This window comes from Ahaetulla prasina, chromosome 1, assembly GCF_028640845.1.
Source record: "Ahaetulla prasina isolate Xishuangbanna chromosome 1, ASM2864084v1, whole genome shotgun sequence".
In the NCBI taxonomy this organism is placed as follows: domain Eukaryota; kingdom Metazoa; phylum Chordata; class Lepidosauria; order Squamata; family Colubridae; genus Ahaetulla; species Ahaetulla prasina.
The window spans coordinates 340,547,348-340,569,602 of NC_080539.1; the positions used below are offsets into that span (position 1 = coordinate 340,547,348).

Sequence of the window (22,255 nt, forward strand, 5' to 3'; positions counted from 1 at the left end):
TCAATTTTTTTTAAAAAATTGGCAGGCAAACTATGAGAAATATGATGGATTTGTGATACTCCATGGCACAGACACAATGGCTTATACATCTTCAGCACTGTCTTTCATGTGTGAGAACTTGGGCAAAACAGTTATCTTGACAGGATCTCAGGTAAGAAATTTTCAGTTAAGCAATACTTACGTTGAAAAATAAGTTTTGACCATAGAAGATACGTTTTTTAATTCTTACTCATTACAGTTTTTCCACCCCTACTTATACATATTATACAGTGAATGAGAAATGAGACAATTCATGACCTTGTATGGTGTTCTTTTTTTAATTGGAAATATCCTGAAAGACAGCTAGTTTGATTGAGATATTGGTACTGCTGAAAATTTGTTGTTTTATTTTTTAATCTTCTCCCTTTTCCTGATTCAAATTGTTTTTCCTTACACTTGGCATTATTGTTGCTGCAACTGTTTGAAAAGGATGATTTCAGGGATGAAATGCTCCTGGTTCGGACTGGATTGTCTGATCCAGTAGCGATGGAAGCGGGTGGTTCGGAGAACAGGTGGCTAAAATCCCTGGGCCCCCCATGCCCAGCTGAGCCGCGTGATCATCAGTGGTGTTTTTTTTTTACTTTTAAAAGCATTTTTTCCTCGGCCGAAAAAATGCTTTTAAAAGTAAAAAAAAAAGCCTCTGATGATCACGCAGCTCAGCTGGGATAGTCAGAGGCTTTTAAAAGCATTTTTTCTACAACCTCTTCGGCCAAAGAGGTTGTAGAAAAAATGCTTTTAAAAGTAAAAAAAAAAGTTGGCCACACCCACCCAGTCACATTACCCCACCACCACCAATCCACGCCCACAGAACCAGTAGTAACAAATTTTACATTTCACCATTGGATGATTTCTATCAGGGAACAATGTTTTGGAAAGAAGTAATGAATCCCTTCCATTTCATCATCACCACCGAAAATCATTTTAGCTCTATATGGTGGTTATTGTGAAGAAAGGACAATTAAAAGGGGATCCAGTAAAACATCTTCCTTTTATAGACCATTTGCTATTTAATTGCTTGCCATAAGACTGTTCCTGATTGTCACGAACTGCTGGTTGCAATTTGACTTTTGCATTAGCTAAAGCTTACAAATAAAATGCAAGATGTTGAGAAGGATTGTAGGGACATCACTTCCACTTTGAATTATTCCCTCTCCCACCCCAACAAAAAGAACATGGTAAAAATTCAAGGATAATTTCATGAGGTGTGGGAGAAAGTATTTTACATTCCAAACGAGAAATTCTACCATCTGCCATAGTTGAGATGAAGAAATGTATCCATGTTCCAATAAATCATACGTTAAGAGAATGTTTCATAAATTATGCATGGCTTTACACTCGCGTTGTATTATGTCGACTGGGGTTGCTCTCGCATGCTGCTGAGTGTGTATGAGTTTTTGAACAGCAATTGGTAATCATTTCTCTCTTTTCTAGATACCAATATATGAACTGAGGAATGATGGCAGAGCCAACCTGTTGGGGGCACTGTTGATTGCTGGACAGTTTGTAATTCCTGAGGTCTGCTCATTTTTATTTTATTTTTTTGCTTTTAGACTCTTTGTTCCCTGTAAGGGCTGCATTGTAGATCCTGACGGGGTGGTCGGGAGGCTGTTTCAGAAATATTTTGATTTATAAAAATAATATCAAAGCATGCAAACAGCAACAAAAGACCAATTAGAGGGAACTTTGTTTTTTTTTAAAAAAAGGATGAATATATCAATATAAAATACTTCATCCGCTGTTTCAATACTACTATATAGCAGGAAAACCCAAATACACAAGTACAGAATAGGCAGTACCTGGCTCAAACGTAGTACAGAATTCAGGTGTGTGGTGGACCACTGCTTAAGTATGAGCCAGCAGTACACTGTAACTGCCAAAAAAGCCAATGCAGTCTTAGGCTTCATCAACACAGGGATGGCATCATACGGGAATTGATAGTACCACTCTATATTTCACTAGTAAGGGCACACCTGGTATACTGCATCCAGTTCTGCTTACCACAATATGAAAAAGATGCCAAGGTTCTAGAGAGTGAGTGAGTGAGTGAGTGCAGAGAAGAGCAACAAAGATGATAAGAGGTTTGAAGGCTAAACTGCATGAAGAATGACTAAGGGGACTAGATATGGTGAACCTAATGAAGAGAAGGTTTAGCATGATAGCAGTCTTCCAATACTTTAAGGACTATCATAGAGAAGTTGGAGTTGACTTATTCTCCAAAGCACGTGAGAGCAGAACAAGAAGCAATTGGTAGAAGCTAGTCATTAGAGGGAGATCCAACCTGGAACTAAGGAGAAATTTCCTGACAGTGAGAACAGTTAGTCAGTGAAACAGTTTGTCTCGCAGATTTGTGGGTATTCCATTGCTGATGGTTTCTAGGAAAAGATTGGACAACTATTTGTCCAGGGTGGAATAAGGACTCCTGCCTTGGGCAAGGGATTGGATTAGATTTTAGAAGATCTCCAAGGTCCCTTCCAGCCCTATGATTCTATATAAAAAAGGAATCCCTGCAGATTTTACTCTGCTAATAGTTGCTGACTCTAGGGGGCAATGCTCATCTCCATTTCCAGTGCTAGCTCCATTTCCACTGAGCTAGCACTGTCTGAAGACATTTCTGCGGTCATGTGGCCAGCATGACATCACGGAGCGCTGTTACTTTCCCACCAAAGTGGTACCTATTCATCTACTCACATTTTGCATGCTTTCAAACTTCTGGGTTGGCAGGAGCTGGAGTGAGAACGGGAGCCCGTCCCATCACATGGCAGTCAGGTCTTGAACCTGGACTGCCGGCTTTCCAACCAACAATCTCAGCTTCTTAACCTCTAAGACACTATGCCACCCATTCTATATGGCTGCTAAAAAAGAGAAATTCACTTTTAGGCTGCCTCAATAGAGCTGGACTTTTCAAATAATGAGAAGCAATTGATTATATGCCATCAAATTGGTCTTGACTCTTAATGACCACTTACATAGATTTTATCCATGATGCTCTGTCCCCAACCTGATCTTTCATGTCTTCTAGCAGTGTTATAAAGTGCTGTAATTGAGTCCAGCCACCTTTTCTGTTTGTCATCCACTTCTCTATCATCTTTCCCAGCAATAGAGGATCTCTTGAAACTTAGCTCTTACATAATATGTTCAGAGTCTGATAATCTAAGCCTGATCTTTTGTGCCTTGTGTGAGAACTCTGGGTTGATTTGTTCAGTGATCCATTTGTTCAATTTCTTAGCTATAAATGATGTCTTAGAAATATCCAACAACTAAGTTCAAAAGCATCAATATTTGTTATTTCACTTTTATAGAATGTCATAGGGAAATTTTTTATAGGTACCAACATATACCAACCTCAGGATATATTTTCCAAGACCTTCATTGCTACTGTACCAAGTGCTCGTCTGCAGAGTGTTTCAACTGCTGATTCTGTTACTGTTGGTAGCTGATCCTAAAAGGCAAAAACTAACCATCACTTCAGTATCTTCGTTGACAATTCTAATGGGAAATAATAGCTTATGTTTTGCATTGGTGAGATTCCTACTTCTGTTGTTCAGGTCTTGGCACTGGACAAGAAACACTTAGAGAAATTACAGGGCAGCAGATTCTGCTTGAATGTTAGAGCCGACGAGTTCTAATATTACAAATAGTAGTTTCCTGCAGTACACATAAGAATATTGGATTTCCTAATCATTTTAATGGTTGTATAGATACTGCCTATTCTCGCAATTAGTCTTTTTAAAAAAACAAAAGTTACTAGTACTATAAGTAGGAGTACTCCTTCTATGTCAGTATGTCATTGCTTAATAGAGTCATTAAAAAATAAATGTCAAAAATCAACTTAATCAGTCTTGAAATCTACCAATTATTTGAATAAAATATGACAGGAAAATGCATAGATTATTTCAGATGTGATGAATCTATAACCTTCCACATGTGTCTGGTATACAGCTTTTAGTATTCCTCAACACGGACCCTGGTCTAGAGTGATGGGGAATTACTTAGTAAAAGGTTTCCCACTCTGAATTTTCATTGGGATTAATCTGTGGTGCCATAACTACCAATAGGCTGTGACAATCTGCACAAAGGAAAACCCAGAAACCTGATTGATATCTAGGTAGACTCACTTTCTTCTTACCTTTCTAAATAACTCAATTTTGTCTGTTCTGTCAAAAACATCAACACCTCTGGAGGGATTTTACACATTATTAAAAGCCCATTCTGTCCCCTTTAAAAATATCTTTAACTTCAGAGATCCATTACAAACCTTGAGAGCTGCCAAACCTGTTCTTGGAAGGAAATCTCACAAGGAGTTTACCCGTATTTTGTTGTCAAAATCCAGAAGAGACACAGCACTTTTCAAAGCAGCCCAGAGATAAAACCTACCTACATAACCCTAATTATATTTATAACTCTCTCTAAAGTAGCTTTCATTGTATAGAAAGAAAAGTCAACTTTATGTGTGTGTATGTCTTAATCTGCTGGATCTTTTAATTACAAGGTTTGCACACTGACATGCTTCTTTTCTCATCCTTGTAGGTGTGCCTGTACTTTGATAATAAACTGTACAGGGGAAACCGGGTGACTAAGATGGATGCAGGGAGTTTCAGTGCCTTTTCCTCACCTAACCTGCCTCCGCTTGCAAATGCTGAGGTTGATATTATAAGTAAGCAATGATGTGATTTCAGCTTTCAGGCTTTAGTTAATCTGTAACCCTTTCCTGGATTGTTGCCACATGGGTCCAGATTTTCAAGCATCTTTATCTTTTATTTATGAGGTCATTTTTGTTTGTTTGTTTGCCAGTATTACAATAAACACCTAAATTCTTTCTTTATTCAGAACAGACATGATACGAAGCCTATTTCTTATGTCACTTTTGAGTGACGTGATTAACATAACTTATGGTTTATCACCAGTTGTTCCTCCTTATTGTCTCTCCAGTTGTCCCGCTAAAAGATGCCATTGTCAAGGAATTTTGTCTCACTGGCCTTCAATTTCACTTGCTGTCAACCAGATGAACAAACCTAAAGCGATGTCTGGCTAATGCCTGGTTAATAAAAGTAGAAATGGTAAAGACGGGTGGTAAATTCAAGTGAGGTTGTTGAGAGGAGTGTTTTTAGTGTCTTGTGAGTTCTGCTTCTAGCAGAGTACCATGTATAATCCTCTGGAGAAGGGTTGATTACAGAGGTGGGTTTCAGCAGGTTCTGACCAGTTCTGGAGAACCGGTAGCAGAAATTTTAAGTAGTTCGGAGAACCGGTAATAAAAATTCTGACTGGCCTTGCCCCCATCTATTCTCTGCCTCCCAAGTCCCAGCTGATTGGGAGAAATGGGGACTTTGCAGTAACCTTCCCCTGGAATGGGGAGGGAATGGAGATTTTACAGTATCCTTCCCCTGCCACACCAACCAAGCCATGCCCACCAAGCCACGCCACGCCATGCCCACCAAGCCATGCCCACAGAACCGGTAGTAAAAAAATTTGAAACCCACTACTGGTTGACTAGGGTTTATTTTTTGATGAAATACATACTTCTATTGGTTAGAATAGGACGTGAAATATTCTCAAGGCCCTTGGAGAATAAAAGCACAACTAAATTCCACTTCAGTTAAAGTTGCATAAACCTGAAATGAATTCATCTCTTCATGCCTCAGTAACAGGGTTCACAACCAGTTCTTGTTGAAGAGATATCAGAATTCTGTAATTCTCATTGATGCCATGGTCCTTCTTCAGCTAAGGAATAGGATTAGGCAGAACATAAAGTGATGTGCATGAAATTTACATTTTAACTGTACATGATTTATTTCATTAAAAGATTTTAAGTGCTTAAACCTAGCAGTGAATATTTATAAATTAAATCTCCAATGGAAGGATAAACATTTCACCTGCCCTGTTCTCCTGGCAAAATTGCACCTTGATTTTAAATTAGTGCTAATGATTCACTAGAGAGTGGACAAACAGATCAATTTCACATATTGGACTAAAACAGTTCTGACTTGTTCAGCTTTGGCTTATGGTTATAGCACAGCCATTAAGATCTGTAATCTTTACTTGCATTTAAGCATATATGAACCAAAGGTATTCAATGAGACATGTTTAGAACAAATATGACTTAGTGCAACGCTACATCCATATCACGTAGCTTAAGTAAAAGTCTCCTCTGATTTATTTTGACTATTGGTAGCTTCATAGAAATATCCATCTAGTTTTCTTGGCATCAATACAAAGTGGTTTGTCACCACTTTCTTCTTAACTTCCCAGTTGAATCTATAACTCTGGTCGTCCCTGGAGACCTTCAATCCAAATGCCACTAGGCCAACTCTGCTTGGGAGCCCAAACCAAGCAAGGGCAGCCAGATGCTGTCGCTTGCTTAGACAGTTGGCAGAGATTTCATTAAGACACAAAAAGATAACTTTCTCGGTAAGTAGACTATTGAGATTACCAGAGCCAGAACTAACCCTATATCCAGTATGCCAAATATAAGTGCAAATTTGAATCCCACTTATTAGATGTTCTTAGTTGGAACTGTGGTCTTTTGGCAGAAGCTGGGCATCCATTGATGAGAGATGCTAGCTTTCCTACATCGATCTACGGAACAGTCTGGATAACCTTAAAGAAACCATGTAATGTTCAGCTGCCGTAGGGAATACTACCTTGCCTAACATGATAGTAAACCTAGAATTGTGAGTCAATAGCAGGGATGTAATAAAAAAAGGTGAAGCCCTGTCCCTTTTTTTATGTGTATCACATTAAAACAACAACAACAACCAGAAATTTGATTGGAACATTGTGTCCCATCACCTTGACTTTTTTTTAACCACACCCATTGGATAGCTTAGTAGCGAATTGTGACCAGTCTGAGTTTCCTGTTTAATATTCTTGTAGAATTTACATATTTGTTTCATTAACCACATCAATTAAAAAAAGATCAACTTAGAACCATTAAACTAGAATTTTTATCAATCAGTTTTAGGCAGTCCTATTCTGCTTAAAAAGCTCAAGCCACTTCTGAACACTCCTGCCCAATAAATACAAGAATATTTATATATAAAATTATTGTTCGGATGGATTAGGCTATCTTTGTTTACAAGAACTTGTTTCAATTATTTTCAGTAATAGCGTATATATTATTTTGTTCTGGCCAGGAGAAGGGGGCTGTATTGATCTTGTATGTGTCTTTGTCTTTGTCTTGTATTATTTGTATGTGTCTTGCCTTGCCAGTTCAAGAAGTTTCACCATTGGCTGTCCATAGTTTTCTAGCTCACTGCTGCCTCTCTGTATTCAGAATGAACGTGCACAGTTATGTAATTGAGGTTAAGCTACTTTCAGCCAAGCAGGGAAGGGATGAAAAAACAGAGTCAGGTCTTCCCAGCAGATTGGAACTAGCTGAAAGTTGCATTTCAGGTTTGATTTTGCAGATGGGTTCCCCACTCCCTCCCTCTTAGGGAGGGGTCACTTCTAAAAGCTATTGTTACTCCTTTAAAGGAAAGAATTCAAACCTGTATGGCAGCCTGGATCCAGCTTTACTGCTGTCTAGAATACTGTATGAGGGGATTAGTTTGGTCTCTTCAGCTCTTGGATGGGGTTTTCTTTAATTGCAGGTGACCTTGCCGGCAATACTTATAGTGTGTTGGCTTTTCACAGCTTAAAAAACATCTTGTGTGCTTGATCTCAATAGAGAGACCTGCTTCTTCTTGTTCTATGTGTTTTGAAATGAAAGTCTTTCCAGATACTGGATAATGGAAGGCAGCCAATGTAAGTGCTTCTGCTTTTCTAAACCTCTCAAGTCTACACTCCTAAGGACTGCAAAAGCAACCTAACTCGATTATGTAACCTGATGGGTAATATATCTTCACCACCTAGAGTGGGAGGAAATGAAGCAAGTGAAATTTTTCCCCATCACTTTTTCTTCATCCCAGTACATGTTTAATTATTATACGTATTTAATTATTGCGCATCAGACTGCTGTTAAAGGATTAGGAACTCAGCCAAATCTACAAATGTGTGTTTGGATGCCATCATTAGCAGGGTGCACCTGCTGGTTATCTTGGACTCATGTCTTCTTGCAATAGCCAAGGGATGGGCAACCTGTGGCCCAGGAAAAAAGAAGAGTGTGGGGAGTGTTTTATAACATTCTTCCCAGACACAGAAGATATAGCACCCTTAGGGCTGCTCTTAGGGCTGAGTTACCAAGATCCAACAGTCAAACTGGTTGGCTTACACATCTCCTGAATTCAGTTGCTGAATGCCAGATTAGTTCACAAGAAAAGTATTTTATATCCATGATCTTCTTGTGGATCAGCAGGCTGGTCTGATTGTGTTATAGAGACCGGGATAGGAGAGCTGGATGGCCTGAATTTAACCCACATAAACCTGCCTAGAGATGTTGTACAATGTCATGGTAAATTGTGAGGTAGAATTACAGTCATCTATAGGGAATACGTGGGGAGATGTGGGGACGTGATGGCTCAGTGGCTGAGACGCTGCGCTTGTCGATTGAAAGGTCGGCAGTTCAGCGGTTTGAATCCCTAGTGCCGTGTAATGGGCCGTGTAATGGGGTGAGCTCCTGTTACTTGTTCCAGCTTCTACCAACCTAGCAGTTTGAAAGCACGTAAAAAATGCAAGTAGAAAAATAGGGACCACCTTTGGTGGGAAGGTAACAGCGTTCTGTGCGCCTTTGGTGTTGAGTCATGCCGGCCACATGACCACGGCGATGTCTTCAGACAGTGATGGCTCTTCGGCTTTGAAATGGAGATGAGCACTGCCCCCTAGAGTCGGGAATGACTAGCACATTATCTTTACCTGTTATAGGGAATATATTCCTTCTCCATTAATCAGATTCTCCAGCGATTTGTGGTGGGTTGGGGCAGGGAGAAACAGAATATTTTGTTCCTAATCCAACAGTTTATGGATTATACTGGTGCTCTCCAAAATGGTCCTCAGAATCTTAGGATTTTAGTGCTTGTGGATCTCAATGCCCATGTTAGTGATCCTGGAAATGAACTAACTTCATGGTCATTAAACATACTGTACATTAGAAGCCAGATACACTATGCAGCAGTTGATCTAGTTTTTTTTCTTTTGAGTTGCTGGAAAGTGAAGTGATAGTTAAAGTTACTCCTTTGTCATGATTGGATCACTTCCTGTTATGATTTAGACAGATTGCTATTCCTATCTTCAGGAGTCAGGATCTAGCATGCTTTGTAAGACTTATGAAATTGTAGCAGTTCCTGAAAGCTTTATGGAGTTTTCTGATCAACATAACATCCCTCCTCCACTATTGAAACCTTAATCATAGAAGTAGTGAGAGTTCACAGGGCTTCTTGGTTTAGTGAAAAGCATACAGAAATGAAATGCAGGGAGATATAATTGAAACATAGATGTTAAAAGTCTCAATGTGAATATAATTGCACTAACTATAGGGTACTTATGACGGCAAAGACAACATTTGTGTCCATAGCACTAATTATGGTGTCAACCCACTGTGTCCCACTGAATTACCCAGCTGAACTTTTCCAAAGATTGTGAATGTGACATTTTGTCAAGTTCTAGCTGGCAGAAGCAAAGCAATGAGTTTGTCATGTACTCTATTGGTAAAATTGCTAAAGTCTGCCAAAATTAGGAGAGGTTGTCAGCACACCACCTAATTGTTTACTATAGAATCACTTTTACCAGTGAGACTTGAGGAGACTGACAAAGTTCTTCAATATATTTTCTTGATTAGCTGCCCCTTTGATCTTTGTTATTAGTAGGTTTCAAAAGCTGGTTAAGAATGTTAGAATGGGTCAAGAGTAGGGGTGAAATGCTCCCTGTTCGGACCGGATCGCCCGATCCAGTAGCGATGGCGGTAGGTGGTTTTTTCTATCAGATTTTGTGCAAATGAATAATTGAATTTAGGAAGAAGAAGGAAAATTTACTGTATTAGATTATAATATGTGAAATTTAATATGTTTTAAAATGTACCTGACCAATAATTTGTTCAAAAGGATTTTTTTTATTATGTTTATAAAAAATAAAAAAAAATTGGCAAAAAAAAAAAGAGTAGGGGTGAAATCAATGATGTGATTCAAGTAATTTAACAACCGGTTCTCTGCCCTAATGATTTATTCCAACAACCAGTTTGCCAAACTGCTCAGAAAGTTAACAACCGGTTCTCCCGAAGTGGTGCGAACTGGTTGAATCCCACCACTGGGTGAAATGCTCCCTGTTTGGACCGGATCGCCCGATCCGGTAGTGATGGCGGTGGGTGGTTCAGAGAACCGGTAGCAAAATTCCCTGCCCCCCCCCATGCCCAGCTGAGCTGTGCGATCATCAGAAGTTTTTTTTTACTTTTAAAAGCACTTTTCTTCGGCCGAAAAAATGCTTTTAAAAGTAAAAAAAAAAGCCTCTGATGATCACGGAGCTCAGTTGGAATCGTCAGAGTCTTTTAAAAGTATTTTTTTACTTCTTTGGCCGACAAGGTTGTAGAAAAAAATGGTTTTAAAAGTAATAAAAAAAAGTTGGTCATGCCCACCCAGTCACATTACCCACCACCACCAAGCCACGCCCATGCCCACTGGCCAGCTGATTTTTGGGCCTTCTGAGCCCACCAGAAGTAGGGAAACAGGCTGTTTCCTGCCGCCAGAGGGCCTGGGTGGTGGTGGGGAAGGCCTGTTTTTCTCTGTTACCTGGCTCCAGAGCCTCTCTAGGAGTTTGGGGAAATGGAAAACTGCCTTTCCTACCCCTCCCCAGGCCCTCTGGAGACCAGAAACGGCCTGTTTACCAACTTCCAGTTGGACAGGAAGTGACGTTTTTTGCTGTCCCCAGCCCCCTCCCCCCCGAGCCTCTCTAGGAGTCTGGAGGCTGAGGACAGTAAAAAAATCACTTCCTGTCCAACCGGAAGTTGGTAAACGGGCCATTTCTGGCCTCCGGAGGGCCTCCAGGGAAATGGGGAAAGCCATTTTCCACCCTCTCAGACTTATAGAGAGGCTCTGGAGACAGGTAGGAGAGAAAAACGGGCCTACCGGGCCATCGCGTGTCGGGGGGGAAAGAGTCGCGTGCACAGGGGTGGAGTGCATAGAATTATGGGTGTGGGCATGCACGCACATGACCCCCCCGCACCCCCCCTTCCTGGCATGCGATGGCAAAAAGGTTAGCCATCACTGATCTATAGAAAGGTGCTATCGTGTTTCCCCGAAAATAAAACCCTTTCTTATATTTTTTGAACCCCAAAATAAGCACTTGGCCTTATTTTCAGGGAGGTCTTATTATTTTGGGGCACATGGAGCAAGACGGGGCTCCTCTTGCTGTCTTACCTGATTTCCAGCTCTGTCTCCCTAACCCTAACCAGCGGAAATGGCGGGGACCGGCTGAGCATGCGGTTAAATATTTTTTGGGGAGAGCTTATTTTTGGGGGAGGGCTTATTATCAGGAGATGCCTTTTTTCGGGGAAACATGGTAATAGAAGTCATTCTAACATTTGGAGTGAAGTTTTATCAGTAAATAGATAATAGTCAAACAGCCTCTCCCAAAGGAACCAGCAGTAGCACTGGAACTGCTGTATCAGTGATTTCAGGCTGTGATGGAATGGATCAAAACTGATAAGAGTGAGGGTGAAATTCTCTGGCTAAATAGTTCTTATTTTTCAGAATTGGCTTTAAACCCAATAGGATGATATATAGGGTAGGGTATATTCCACAGGGTAGGGGGGCTCCTACCCTGTGGAATGAACTTCCCCCTGGACTTTGACAACTACCTGACCTTCGAACCTTTCGCCGCGAACTTAAGACTTATTTATTCCGTCTTGCTGGACTGGCTTGATTTTTTTACATTTTTAGATGATTTTATGGGTTTGTAATCTTTATTAATTTTATAGGGTTGATCGTATTTTAATATTCAGCCAAATTGAATAAGTTTTTTAATGTTTGTTTTTAATATTGTATGTGTTGTTGTTGTATTTTATTTTGGCTGTAAACCAAAAGTCCTTTGGGAGAAGGGCGATATACAAATTAAAATATTATTATTTATTATTATTATGATATTCTCCTATAAAAACATTTTTCAAGCCTAATTTTCACTGGGAGCACAGTGACCTCGGTGTTCAGTCAACTTTGTCCATTTCTGAGTGTAGATAGCTGCACATCAGTAGTACATGCACTAGCAATCTCTTAAATAGATTGTGTTCAGCTGCCATCTTATATATGGCAATCAAGGTAGTATGTGGAGTCAGAAGATGGCTGAACTTTACTCCATCTCTTCAAGCACTACTTTGGCTGCCAATAGTATGAGGACCCAGACTGTTGGGGGCAATATGCCGACTCTGTAAACCGCTTAGAGAGGGCTGTAAAAGCACTATGAAGCGGTAAATAAGTCTGAGTGCTATTGCTATACTACAATAGTAAATTTATTACCATTTAAGGTAGTGACATCTACGAAGCTCTAAAAATGGCTGTGGACATGGAAACTTGAGAGATCAGTTCATCTGATATTAAGAACATCACAATATTTTCAGAATGATGATATGTTTAATAATACTTTAAGTTTATGCTAACATCTGGCATGTTAATATTCTAAACATGATTCTGTTGTTAAGCCACCCTATATTCCAAATGATGGTAGCTGATTTAAGGAAGAAGCATATTCTTGATGGAAAATGTTTCCAAAACTCTACTGGCCTGATATAGCTTTCTAATCCCTTATTGTACTACATAATAGTTCTCAGGTGACTAAAAAATACAAGAAGAAAAAGCTAAAAGGCAAACAGCTTGTGTAAGTATTAATGTCCACATCTACATTTCATCACTTGTTGAATGCAACATGAAGTGGCTTGTATCACAGATTTAAATCAAAACCGAAATGCCATGATGTTATAACATTATCTCAAATGCAATGTAATTAAGATGTCAGATTGCATGTCATTAATGCATGTAGGTGTATGTCAGGCCTTTGTTGGCTCTTGAAGAAACCATGTTCATTCCGGCCCACTATTATAGTTTTATTTGGAATGCTCAATTGGGCTAGTGACAAGTCCAGTCTTCCAGAACTGATACCTTCCTAATGTGTTGGATGACAACAGCCACATTCCCTAACAATGTCGGCTGGCTGGAAGATCCTTCTCTGTGGGGGCCCCCACTCTTTGGAATGAACTTCCCCCTGGTTTACGTCAAATACCTGACCTTCGGACTTTTCGCCGCGAACTGAAAACATATCTGTTTGTTCGTGCGGGGCTTTCTTAAATTGTTTAGTTTTAAATTTTAAATTTATCTCTGGTTTTAATTGGTTTTTTTTTTTAGTTTTTTAACTATTTTAATTTCGGCCACACTGTATAATAAGTTTTTTAATTTTATTTTAACTGTACATTGTTTCTTTTTACTTTGGCTGTACACCGCCCTGAGTCCTTCGGGAGAAGGGCGGTTTATAAATCTAATAAAATAATAATAATAATAATAACCATTAGGTCACTGGGTTAGGCAAGTATGGCCTTGATCACTCAATAATGCTTCTTCCAAGTCTGAAACGAACTCATGAGTTATAATATGCACATTGATCATTGTTAAGGAGAGCATTTAGCCTGCTTTTACTCTAGTGTTTTAGGGATCAAACACTGCAACTTTGAATGGACTCATCTAAGTGTTATAGTTTAGATTGAAGTAAGGAATCATGAAATGAAGAAGCTTTTTGGATGAGAAGCAAAACGTTTTCAACAAAAAAATCAAGAAAGTCCAGTTGCCTTTTGGAAAAAGGACCTTTGAGACAATCATGACACTAATGATTTTGAGTCTCCATAGACATTAAGGAATCATTTTCTTTTCCTGTTTCCAAATATACCTTTTGCTAATGAAAAAGTGTCTTGGGTTTCTTCAACTATTATCTCTTGTGTATGTCCAAGGACTGGCAGCAACTGCTAGAAGAAACAGCTTGGTCACTCATAGCAGAAGGTCTAGAACAAATCTAGGAGTTTCATAGTTTGACTGTGTTCTGCTTCTGAGAACGTTTGGTTTCCTGGACAGGAAGATTCTGGATTGTATGATTAATGTCCCATCTCAATCAGGAGACAGTTTCCTTCTGCATCAACAGAAAAATGAACTAGGAATCAGACCCATAGTTAGATATCCATGATTCTTAACAACTACTAAAAACCTTGAAAATAACAAATCAAGTTGTATATGGATTTAATTTTTATCATTTGACTTGTGCCTGTTGCTGAAAGTTTACATAGATGTAAACCCTAACGTCCATAAAGTAAAATCTGATTGCTTATACAAAGTTAGAATATTGAAGCATCTAACACTATTGATTTGGTTAGTAATAGCTTTTTGGAATCTTAGGTAGAAATGGTTTCTACCCTTGCTTGTTTAGGATTATATAAGATTTGTATTGAAGTTACATATTGTGAAGGACTATTTTTACTGAATGAAATACAACTTCTTTACATGCTTGGATTATTGAAGTCATAGCGGGTTGCTGGTACAATCTGGAAACTGTACAGTGTTGTGCTGGAAAAAAAAGTTGAAAACATTTTATTAACAAATGGACAGATCAGAATTTTTCTCTGGAAAGTGTATTTGCTCCACCCTCACCCCCTCGGGTGAGTAATTAAGTAATTAAGCTTAAGTAATTTTATCCCTTAATCCCCAAACTTTTTTAGAAACATGAGAATTTTTTAAAAAGAAGAAAGTGTTATCTTAAGTGAAGTTCTATTTTTGCCCTGTACATTTTTCAAACCAATGCCAAATGGTTCAGACATTTTGACTCATTTTCTCTGGTGGCTTCATACCATTACTGGCCTCATTTTCTATGATCTCAACAACAACAATAACAACAACAACCAGGAAAATGTGTGCCATTTGGTTCTTCATGACAAACAGAACTCAAAAATAGTCAGTCTTACACTGTTAGATAAGGCAGTGCATCTCTGATTTATAATATAATATCTGATTTATGCCAACTCTATTCTTGGATTCCTTGCAGATAATCTTGGTAAATCTAGAGTCATTAGATGCTAATAATGATGTTCCCCATAGAATACAATTTATTTAAGGGGTCAGGAAAAGAAAATCTTATCTGTCCCAAATAATAAATAAGTTTACCTTTAAAAGAAATAAATAATTGTCACCTTTAAAAGAAATTTACCTTTAACCTTAAGAAGTTTATTGGTATTTGATGATGATGATGACTGAACTCCATAAGTACTAGAGACCCACCATGTCTTTCAAAGTTTTACCTAATAGTTCTGAGTTGGTCTTGGTGGAGACCTGGGTGGAATGACTGTGTCTTCTCAATAATTATTCAGGACTGTGACTCATCCATAATGCTACTCTGAGGCATAAATGATATATGTAGTAGATCTGGCTGCCCATTAATGAAATTGTTTTTACTCAGAGGCTATATATAGTATGCATATTTAACTGTAACTTGAACCGAACATTATCAGGGCTTATTCATAATTAAGAGTGCAATTCAGTGTTTCCCAAGCTCAGCAACTTTAAACTTCATGGAGTTAAGCTCCCAAAACCCTCAAATTCTGGAAGTTGTATTCCACAAATCGTAAAGTTGCCGAGATTGAAAAACACTAGAGTCACCCAATAGAAGTTTGCTCTAAAATAAAGATAGATTTGCTTTTCTATTCCAACAGCTGCCTGTTAGTAGAGTTGCCATTGCTAGAATATATGCTGCAGTTTGTTTCTCCATTTAAAGAAAATTATGTTTACTGTGGATTATCACAAAGATTTAGTGGCATGATTTGGGGGGGGGGAGATATTCTTGAGATAGGATGCCCCCAAACTTGTAGAGTACCATTCTATGGATTAAAACAATAGTTATTGCTGGTATAATCACCCTCTCTTTTTTGTATTAGAAGGAATCCAATGTAAAGTAGAGATTGTTATTGCAACTAGATGGAGAGCTGAGTTGTATGTCCCCATTCAACCACTGAATTTACTAAGAAATTATATTCATTGCCAAGCCAGCCTACCTCACAGAGTTATTGTAAGGATAAAGTTATGAGACCCCCTTTGTAAACGTCCCTGAGTTAAGATGGGATATAAATTCAGCAAATGAATGAATGAAAGAAAGAAATGGAAGTAACTGATTACATTCAAGTTCACAAACAGTTATGAAAATAAATCATTACCATGGCTTCTGAATTGTGTATTTTCATCTTGTTATCTTGTGTATTTTCATTCAAAGTGAATATGGCTAATGTATGTCATCTCAAAAATGGTGTTTCTGATTATTCCAAAGTATTAAATGCACAGTTTCTAACACTAAATCAGACGCATTCAACGTGGCAATAATTCTTTTTCACATCTTCTGAGAAAGAAAGTCTTTCCGAGAAAGTTGATGTCAGCCATACTGATGCCAGAAAACAAATTAATTTACAATTGCTGCAAAAAATTGAGTCGGGTATAATGATACTTTCATGAAATATGATGCTGTATCTTTTGCTTTCAAAACTGAAATCAGGTCTTATTCTTCCCATTGTAGGGCTTAACTGGTAACAGAAACTTGCTGAAATACAGACTTCTGTGCTACTTTTAATTACCTTAGTATCTCTTCTGAGTCACATTCCAGCAGTTGTAAGACTTGTATCCTCATCTGAGATCTTTTGAAGAGGCCTAATTCAAAAGTTCCCTGAAGTTAATGTTAAAGATACAAGATTTTAAAATATTCACTGCATAGATAAGGTACCACCAATGCAACTGTGACAGAATAATATCAGTTTAGGACATCTCTGTTCTCTAGAGAAACTTTCTGATTTGGGCATCAGCAATCCCTCTGTATTTGTGTATTTTTTATTTTAGTGTTTTAATGTTTATTTAATTTTGCATTTATTTACATTTAATGACCCTATGCAATTTTCAGTCCTAGATACTTCATAAAATATAATAATACAGAGTAAATGAACGTCTCTTTTTCCAGACTTCTTAACTAGGTATTATCTTGGATGATCGGTAAATGTGCATCTTGTGGATGTAGCTTTCTTCTAATCTTACTTACGTTTCATTGTCTGCTAGATAGGGATAGTGAGATTTTTCAGAATTAATAATGAATGTTTTGGCATTTCAGCAACGGAACTGAAACATGACTATTAGTTAAACAGCTGGCATCTGGCTTGCAATGTATAATCACACTTAATTGATTCATTGCCATTTTATTTAATCACTAGTAACTGCATTATAAACTCTGTAGATGTTTAGTGGTAAGAGTAACAACATCTGTCTTTTAAAGACGTGTGAAATATGTGTCACATTGCAGACGGCTGGCAAGGTGGCCTTGCTTTGCTTCCCTCTACCCCCCCAGGCACATGTTGGTACCGTTGCCCTAGGTACGTAAAATGAAACTGGGATTAGAGAAGCAGAATATATCAATTATGTTTAAGCATCTTCACATCTTTGTAATAACAGAGCACTTGAAAATTATTATTCAGGCAATTTGGAAAGTGTTGACATATTGGTTTTCAACTTGGGCTGTTATGAACAGGTGTGCAAAAATCCAATGGCTTCTTCAGTTCTAATTGGCTGAGACTTTTGTGCATTAACCAGAATGCATTGCATAGTGTTTTTCCAGATCAATTTTTGGATACTTCATTTCCATCATAATAGCAGTCCACTTCCACAACTTGGTATATGCCTATGTTCCCTATTACTGAGCAAAAATAGATAAAGAATAAGATCTTAAGTCATTGCACTGGTAGAATTGTTCTTTAATAAGAGGCATACTCATGAACTACCTCTGACAGCTCCTCCTGAGATCATAAAGTTCTGTGTCTCATTTTTTTTTGAAGAATTCAGAACATTAAATTTCACAGGATCTTATAATTGTACATTATGCTTTTGAAATAGTTCTTCATTTTAATTTTGCACTGCACTTTGAAATAAAAAATGGCATTCAATGTCTATTGGTTAAGTAAAGATAAAACACAATGCTTGGGCCTTAAAATCTTTTCTCCTCTTTTCTTTGAAAGTAAAGATTAATTGTATTTCACATCATTATTGCTGCTGTTATTATGAAAAAATGCATACAGATGATCTTTTATTGGCCTTCTGAAACCTGAAATTCCTATGAGAAATTAAGTCTAGAGCAGGACCCAGTGTTGGATCTATAACTGGGCAGAACTCAAGGAAATGATTTTCTTTGATGTAAGAGTCATTCTGTACTACTGATGCTCACAGAACTTTTCAGAGTAATATAAGGCAGATTCTCTCCCCCATTGGGTTACATTGCAAATTTTAGATGCTACCTATCTATGAGAAGAAAAGGAGACTCACAAGAGATGAATGCAATAAAATTTAGTATCTTGCACTTACTTTTCCTTTCCAGATGAATGAAGGCTGAATTGTATTAAATTACCCACTTTCATTGATGGAATGGGTTTCACTGGTAGAATGAATATAAAATCCCGCCTACAACCCCCATGAATGTTCAATATACTAGAGGAAACAAATGGGAAGGGAATGGGAGGGTGCAAAGCAGATTTGCAGGGCCAGAGAGAATGTTAGAGGAGATGAAAAAATATCTTGCTATGTGACTGAAAGTTCACTCAGTTATAAGATTTTATAGATTTTATTTATAAAATAAATAAATAGATTTTATTTATTTATTTAATAAATTTATATACTGCCCATCTCACCCTTGGAGTGACCCTGGATCTTATGTATGATCTCTTGTATATATAAGGTGGTAGTTATTTTTGTGTAAATATTAATCTGATTTCCTGTAAGGCAGATTTTGAACACAATAGGAAAGAATATTCTACGAATGAATGAATATTTTTTGGGTTTTTTTTTCCACAGTTAATTGGGAGACCATATGGAGAGCTAATACTATGAAGAAATTTGAGATCCATATGAACATGAATAGCAATGTTGGATTACTGAGAGTCTTCCCTGGAATTACTGCTACAGCGGTCAGTCTCCCACTTCCTCAGAATATCTCAGAACAAGTTTGGAGTGTTGATTAAATTTAATTAATAAAATTAATTTTTTAATTTTTAATTAATTTTAATTAATTAAAAATGAGAAAAGATATTTGGTATTACCCAGGTTCTTTGCTGATATTTAAATACCCTCAGAGAATTAGTATTAAATGAATTATGTTATATTTATTTATTTATTTATTTTATTTTTATTTTATTTGTCAATCATATATAAGATATCAGGTAAAAGTTTAAATATAATTTGGATACATGAAAAGAGTAAGTAAAAAAGGAATATTAGGACAGGGATGATAGGCACGCAGGTTCACTTATGCACGCCCCTTACAGACCTCTTAGGAATGGGGTGAGGTCAACAGTAGACAGTTTAAGCTTAAAGTTTTGGGGGTTTGGATATTTAGATGCGGTCAATACTTCTAAGAACACTGTTATGTCAATATTTGTAATAGGAAGCTACCAGATTTTGGGGACTTCTGTGGCAAAAGAATCTTTTGAGTTTTTGACACTTGAGAAAAGCTTTTATATTATTTATGGCTTGAGGTTGTTAAAGGGTAATTTGCATTGGAGAAGTCGGCCAAGTCTTTTACACTGTGATTTTCTCTTACAAAAATGAGTCTGAGGATGCAGAAGTTGGATATATCTCTGTCCTGACCACCATTGTAAGTCTCATTCGTCATCTTCAGGCTTCAGCTTCGTGCTTCTGGGAGCAATGTGTGATCGCAGCTGTTTCTTCCTTTTAACTGCTAGTGGGGGTTTGAACTGATTGGGTGGGAGCTTGGCTGTGCTCTGATTGGATGGGGGTTTTTTTGTGCTCTGATTGGCTGGGGGTGTGTCCTGTTTGGGTGGGGGCTTGGTTGTGCTCAGTTTAGTCTGTGTTGCAGGGGGATTTGAGCTGGTGAGCTGCATAGCTGTTGTTTGGCTTTGTGGTCGTGCTGCATCTTCATAGTGGGTGTCAGTCTGCTGCATGTCTGGATTGGAGGGGTTTGAAATGGCTAATGTTGCAGCTGCGGTCTGGCTTCTGGTCCTTGGTCGTGCTTCATGATCAGTGTGGGTTTGGGTCTGCTTTCTGGGTGGATGTGTGGTGGTGACATCCTGTGTGGACCTCGTGAGTGTGGGTCATTTTCTATGTCATTACTCAGAATAGTTTTATATCATCTGCAAACTTGGCCAGTTCATTCCTTACTCTTAAATCAGGATATTTTTTTGAAAAATTAAAAACCCTGGTCCTAATTTAAGTTTTTGAAGAACTTCATTTCTTGGCTTTCTCTATTTATAAAATGGCTCGTTTATTCCTATTATTTGCTTTCTGTTTTTCAGTCATTCAAAGACAAGGCTTCCGATCTCTTGTCTGATCATTCATCTGATCACTGAGTTTACTCAACAGTTTTTGGTGAGGGTTTACCTACTGATGGTCAATGTACCTGAAAAATACCATAGAAGATATATACTGTGCAAAAATAGAGACATTCAAGAAAAAGGGTAGAGGTCACATTAAATCCTGTACATTCTGACATGATATAAAATACATATCTCTCTGTCTGAAAGTTCCTTAAAATCCAAGTATACAGTATAGACGGAGCCATCCATGTGCCATTTACAGTCCCACAGAAGGCTGGTAAGGAAGAACTCTTGGATGGATCCCAACAACTGTGATTTGTTACTCTAACCCACGGGTGTCAAATTTGCCACGTCCTATTTTTTTTTTTAATTTGCATTTATACCCCGCCCTTCTCCGAAGACTCAGGGCGGCTTACACTATGTTAAGCAATAGTCTTCATCCTATTTGTATATTATATACAAAGTCACCTTATTGCCCCCAACAATCTGGGTCCTCATTTTACCTACCTTATAAAGGATGGAAGGCTGAGTCAACCTTGGACCTGGTGGGACTTGAACTTGCAATAATTGCAGGCAGCTGTTGTTAATAACAGACTGTTTAGCAGTCTGCGCCACTCAAGGACCCTATTGACGTATCACAATGTTTTTTCCCTTTATGGAGCTGGGAGGGGAGCGTGGGCTGCATTTGACACATCTGGCCCGCAGGCCGCCAATTTGACACCCCTGCTCTAACCGCTCAAGATATCGTAGAATTATTTCCCCTTGTTATCTCAGTTTGCTTTATTTATCCTGATCACTTCTCTGAAAAAACCAATACAGCTTCAGATATATATCCCATATCTTCTGTTCTTTATATACATTTTATAGCTAGGACTTATTCTAATCCATTAATTCTCTCCATTGCAGCAGATTTCTGTTACATAGTACATAAGTATTTATATCCTTGTTTGCAACAAAGTATTCTAATTTTCCTTCTTGGCTTGGACACTTCTTTCATTGGCACAGAAACATCTATATTGTACACTAAATCCTTTCCCACATCTTGCCTTTTTGTTTCCTGTCATGTCCGCTGATTAACTCACAATACTATTACTTATGTGATTTTCTAAAATCTGTAAACCCTTCCACCCTGACTGTTTTTGCCTGTCTGTTGACTTTCCCTTAGGGATCAGTTAGAAAAGCTGCTCTACAGCCTTTTTTTAATGATATGCCAGCAGCCTAGTTCCATTTTGGTTCAGGTGAAGCTTGTCTATCTTGTATAGAGTTGACTTGTTCCAGATCTTTTCTTGGTGTCTAAGAAATTTACTCACAAATCTGACATAACTCTGTATTGAGATCTCTCAGTTTTGCTTCTTTAGTTGACCCTGGTGGTAGAGATTAGGCAATATTTTACAACAGGAGAATGCTATCTGGGCAATTGTAAAATTCAAGCTGCTAACTCATAGCTTTGGGAAAAAGGGCATATCTACTTAAAACTCATTTACCATATTTATGTGGCCACCTAACTCAACTATGGTGTCTTTGTCTGACTCACAAAATTCAACAAAACCTAATATGGAGAACATAAAACATAGTATGAAAACTGAGAACATAGTATGTAAACTGACAATAATGAACTAATAAAATAATAAAATGGTGATCCATACAGAAATAATACCATCATCTAATAATGGATCCAATGTATCATGACTCCGAACCCCAAGGGAACAGCCTGTCTTGACAGCATTTCTTTCTTTTTCTTTTTTACAAATTTTTTTATTTTATTTTGATTCAAACATCATCATCATCATCATCATCATCATCATCATCATCATCATCATCATCATCATCATAACAGAGTTGGAAGGGACCTTGGAGGTCTTCTAATCCAACCCCCTGCCCAGGCAGGAAATCCTACACCATTTCAGACAAATTTTCTTAAAAATGTCCAGTGTTGGAGCATTTACAACTTCTGCAGGCAAGTTGTTCCACTGATTAATT

At 38.0% G+C, this 22,255-nt stretch overlaps 1 protein-coding gene and 1 long non-coding RNA gene across 8 annotated transcripts in view; one reads left to right on the top strand and one right to left on the bottom strand.

Annotated features, from left to right (window-relative positions):
• Positions 1-22,255, top strand: part of ASPG (asparaginase) — a 92,085-nt gene that overhangs the window by 16,442 nt on the left and 53,388 nt on the right. Inside the window, exons 4-7 of the mRNA XM_058162817.1 lie at positions 26-151; positions 1,471-1,554; positions 4,567-4,693; positions 18,798-18,910. Of these exons, the coding sequence (XP_058018800.1) occupies positions 26-151; positions 1,471-1,554; positions 4,567-4,693; positions 18,798-18,910 (450 nt within the window). The remainder of the gene's footprint in view (positions 1-25; positions 152-1,470; positions 1,555-4,566; positions 4,694-18,797; positions 18,911-22,255) is intronic.
• Positions 1-22,255, bottom strand: part of LOC131187962 (uncharacterized) — a 76,051-nt gene that overhangs the window by 11,469 nt on the left and 42,327 nt on the right. For 2 of the 7 annotated variants that reach the window (XR_009152695.1, XR_009152689.1), the window contains one exon: positions 14,084-14,498. This is a non-coding gene — a long non-coding RNA (uncharacterized LOC131187962). The other 5 variants (XR_009152690.1, XR_009152691.1, XR_009152692.1 and 2 more) reach the window with 5 other exon arrangements.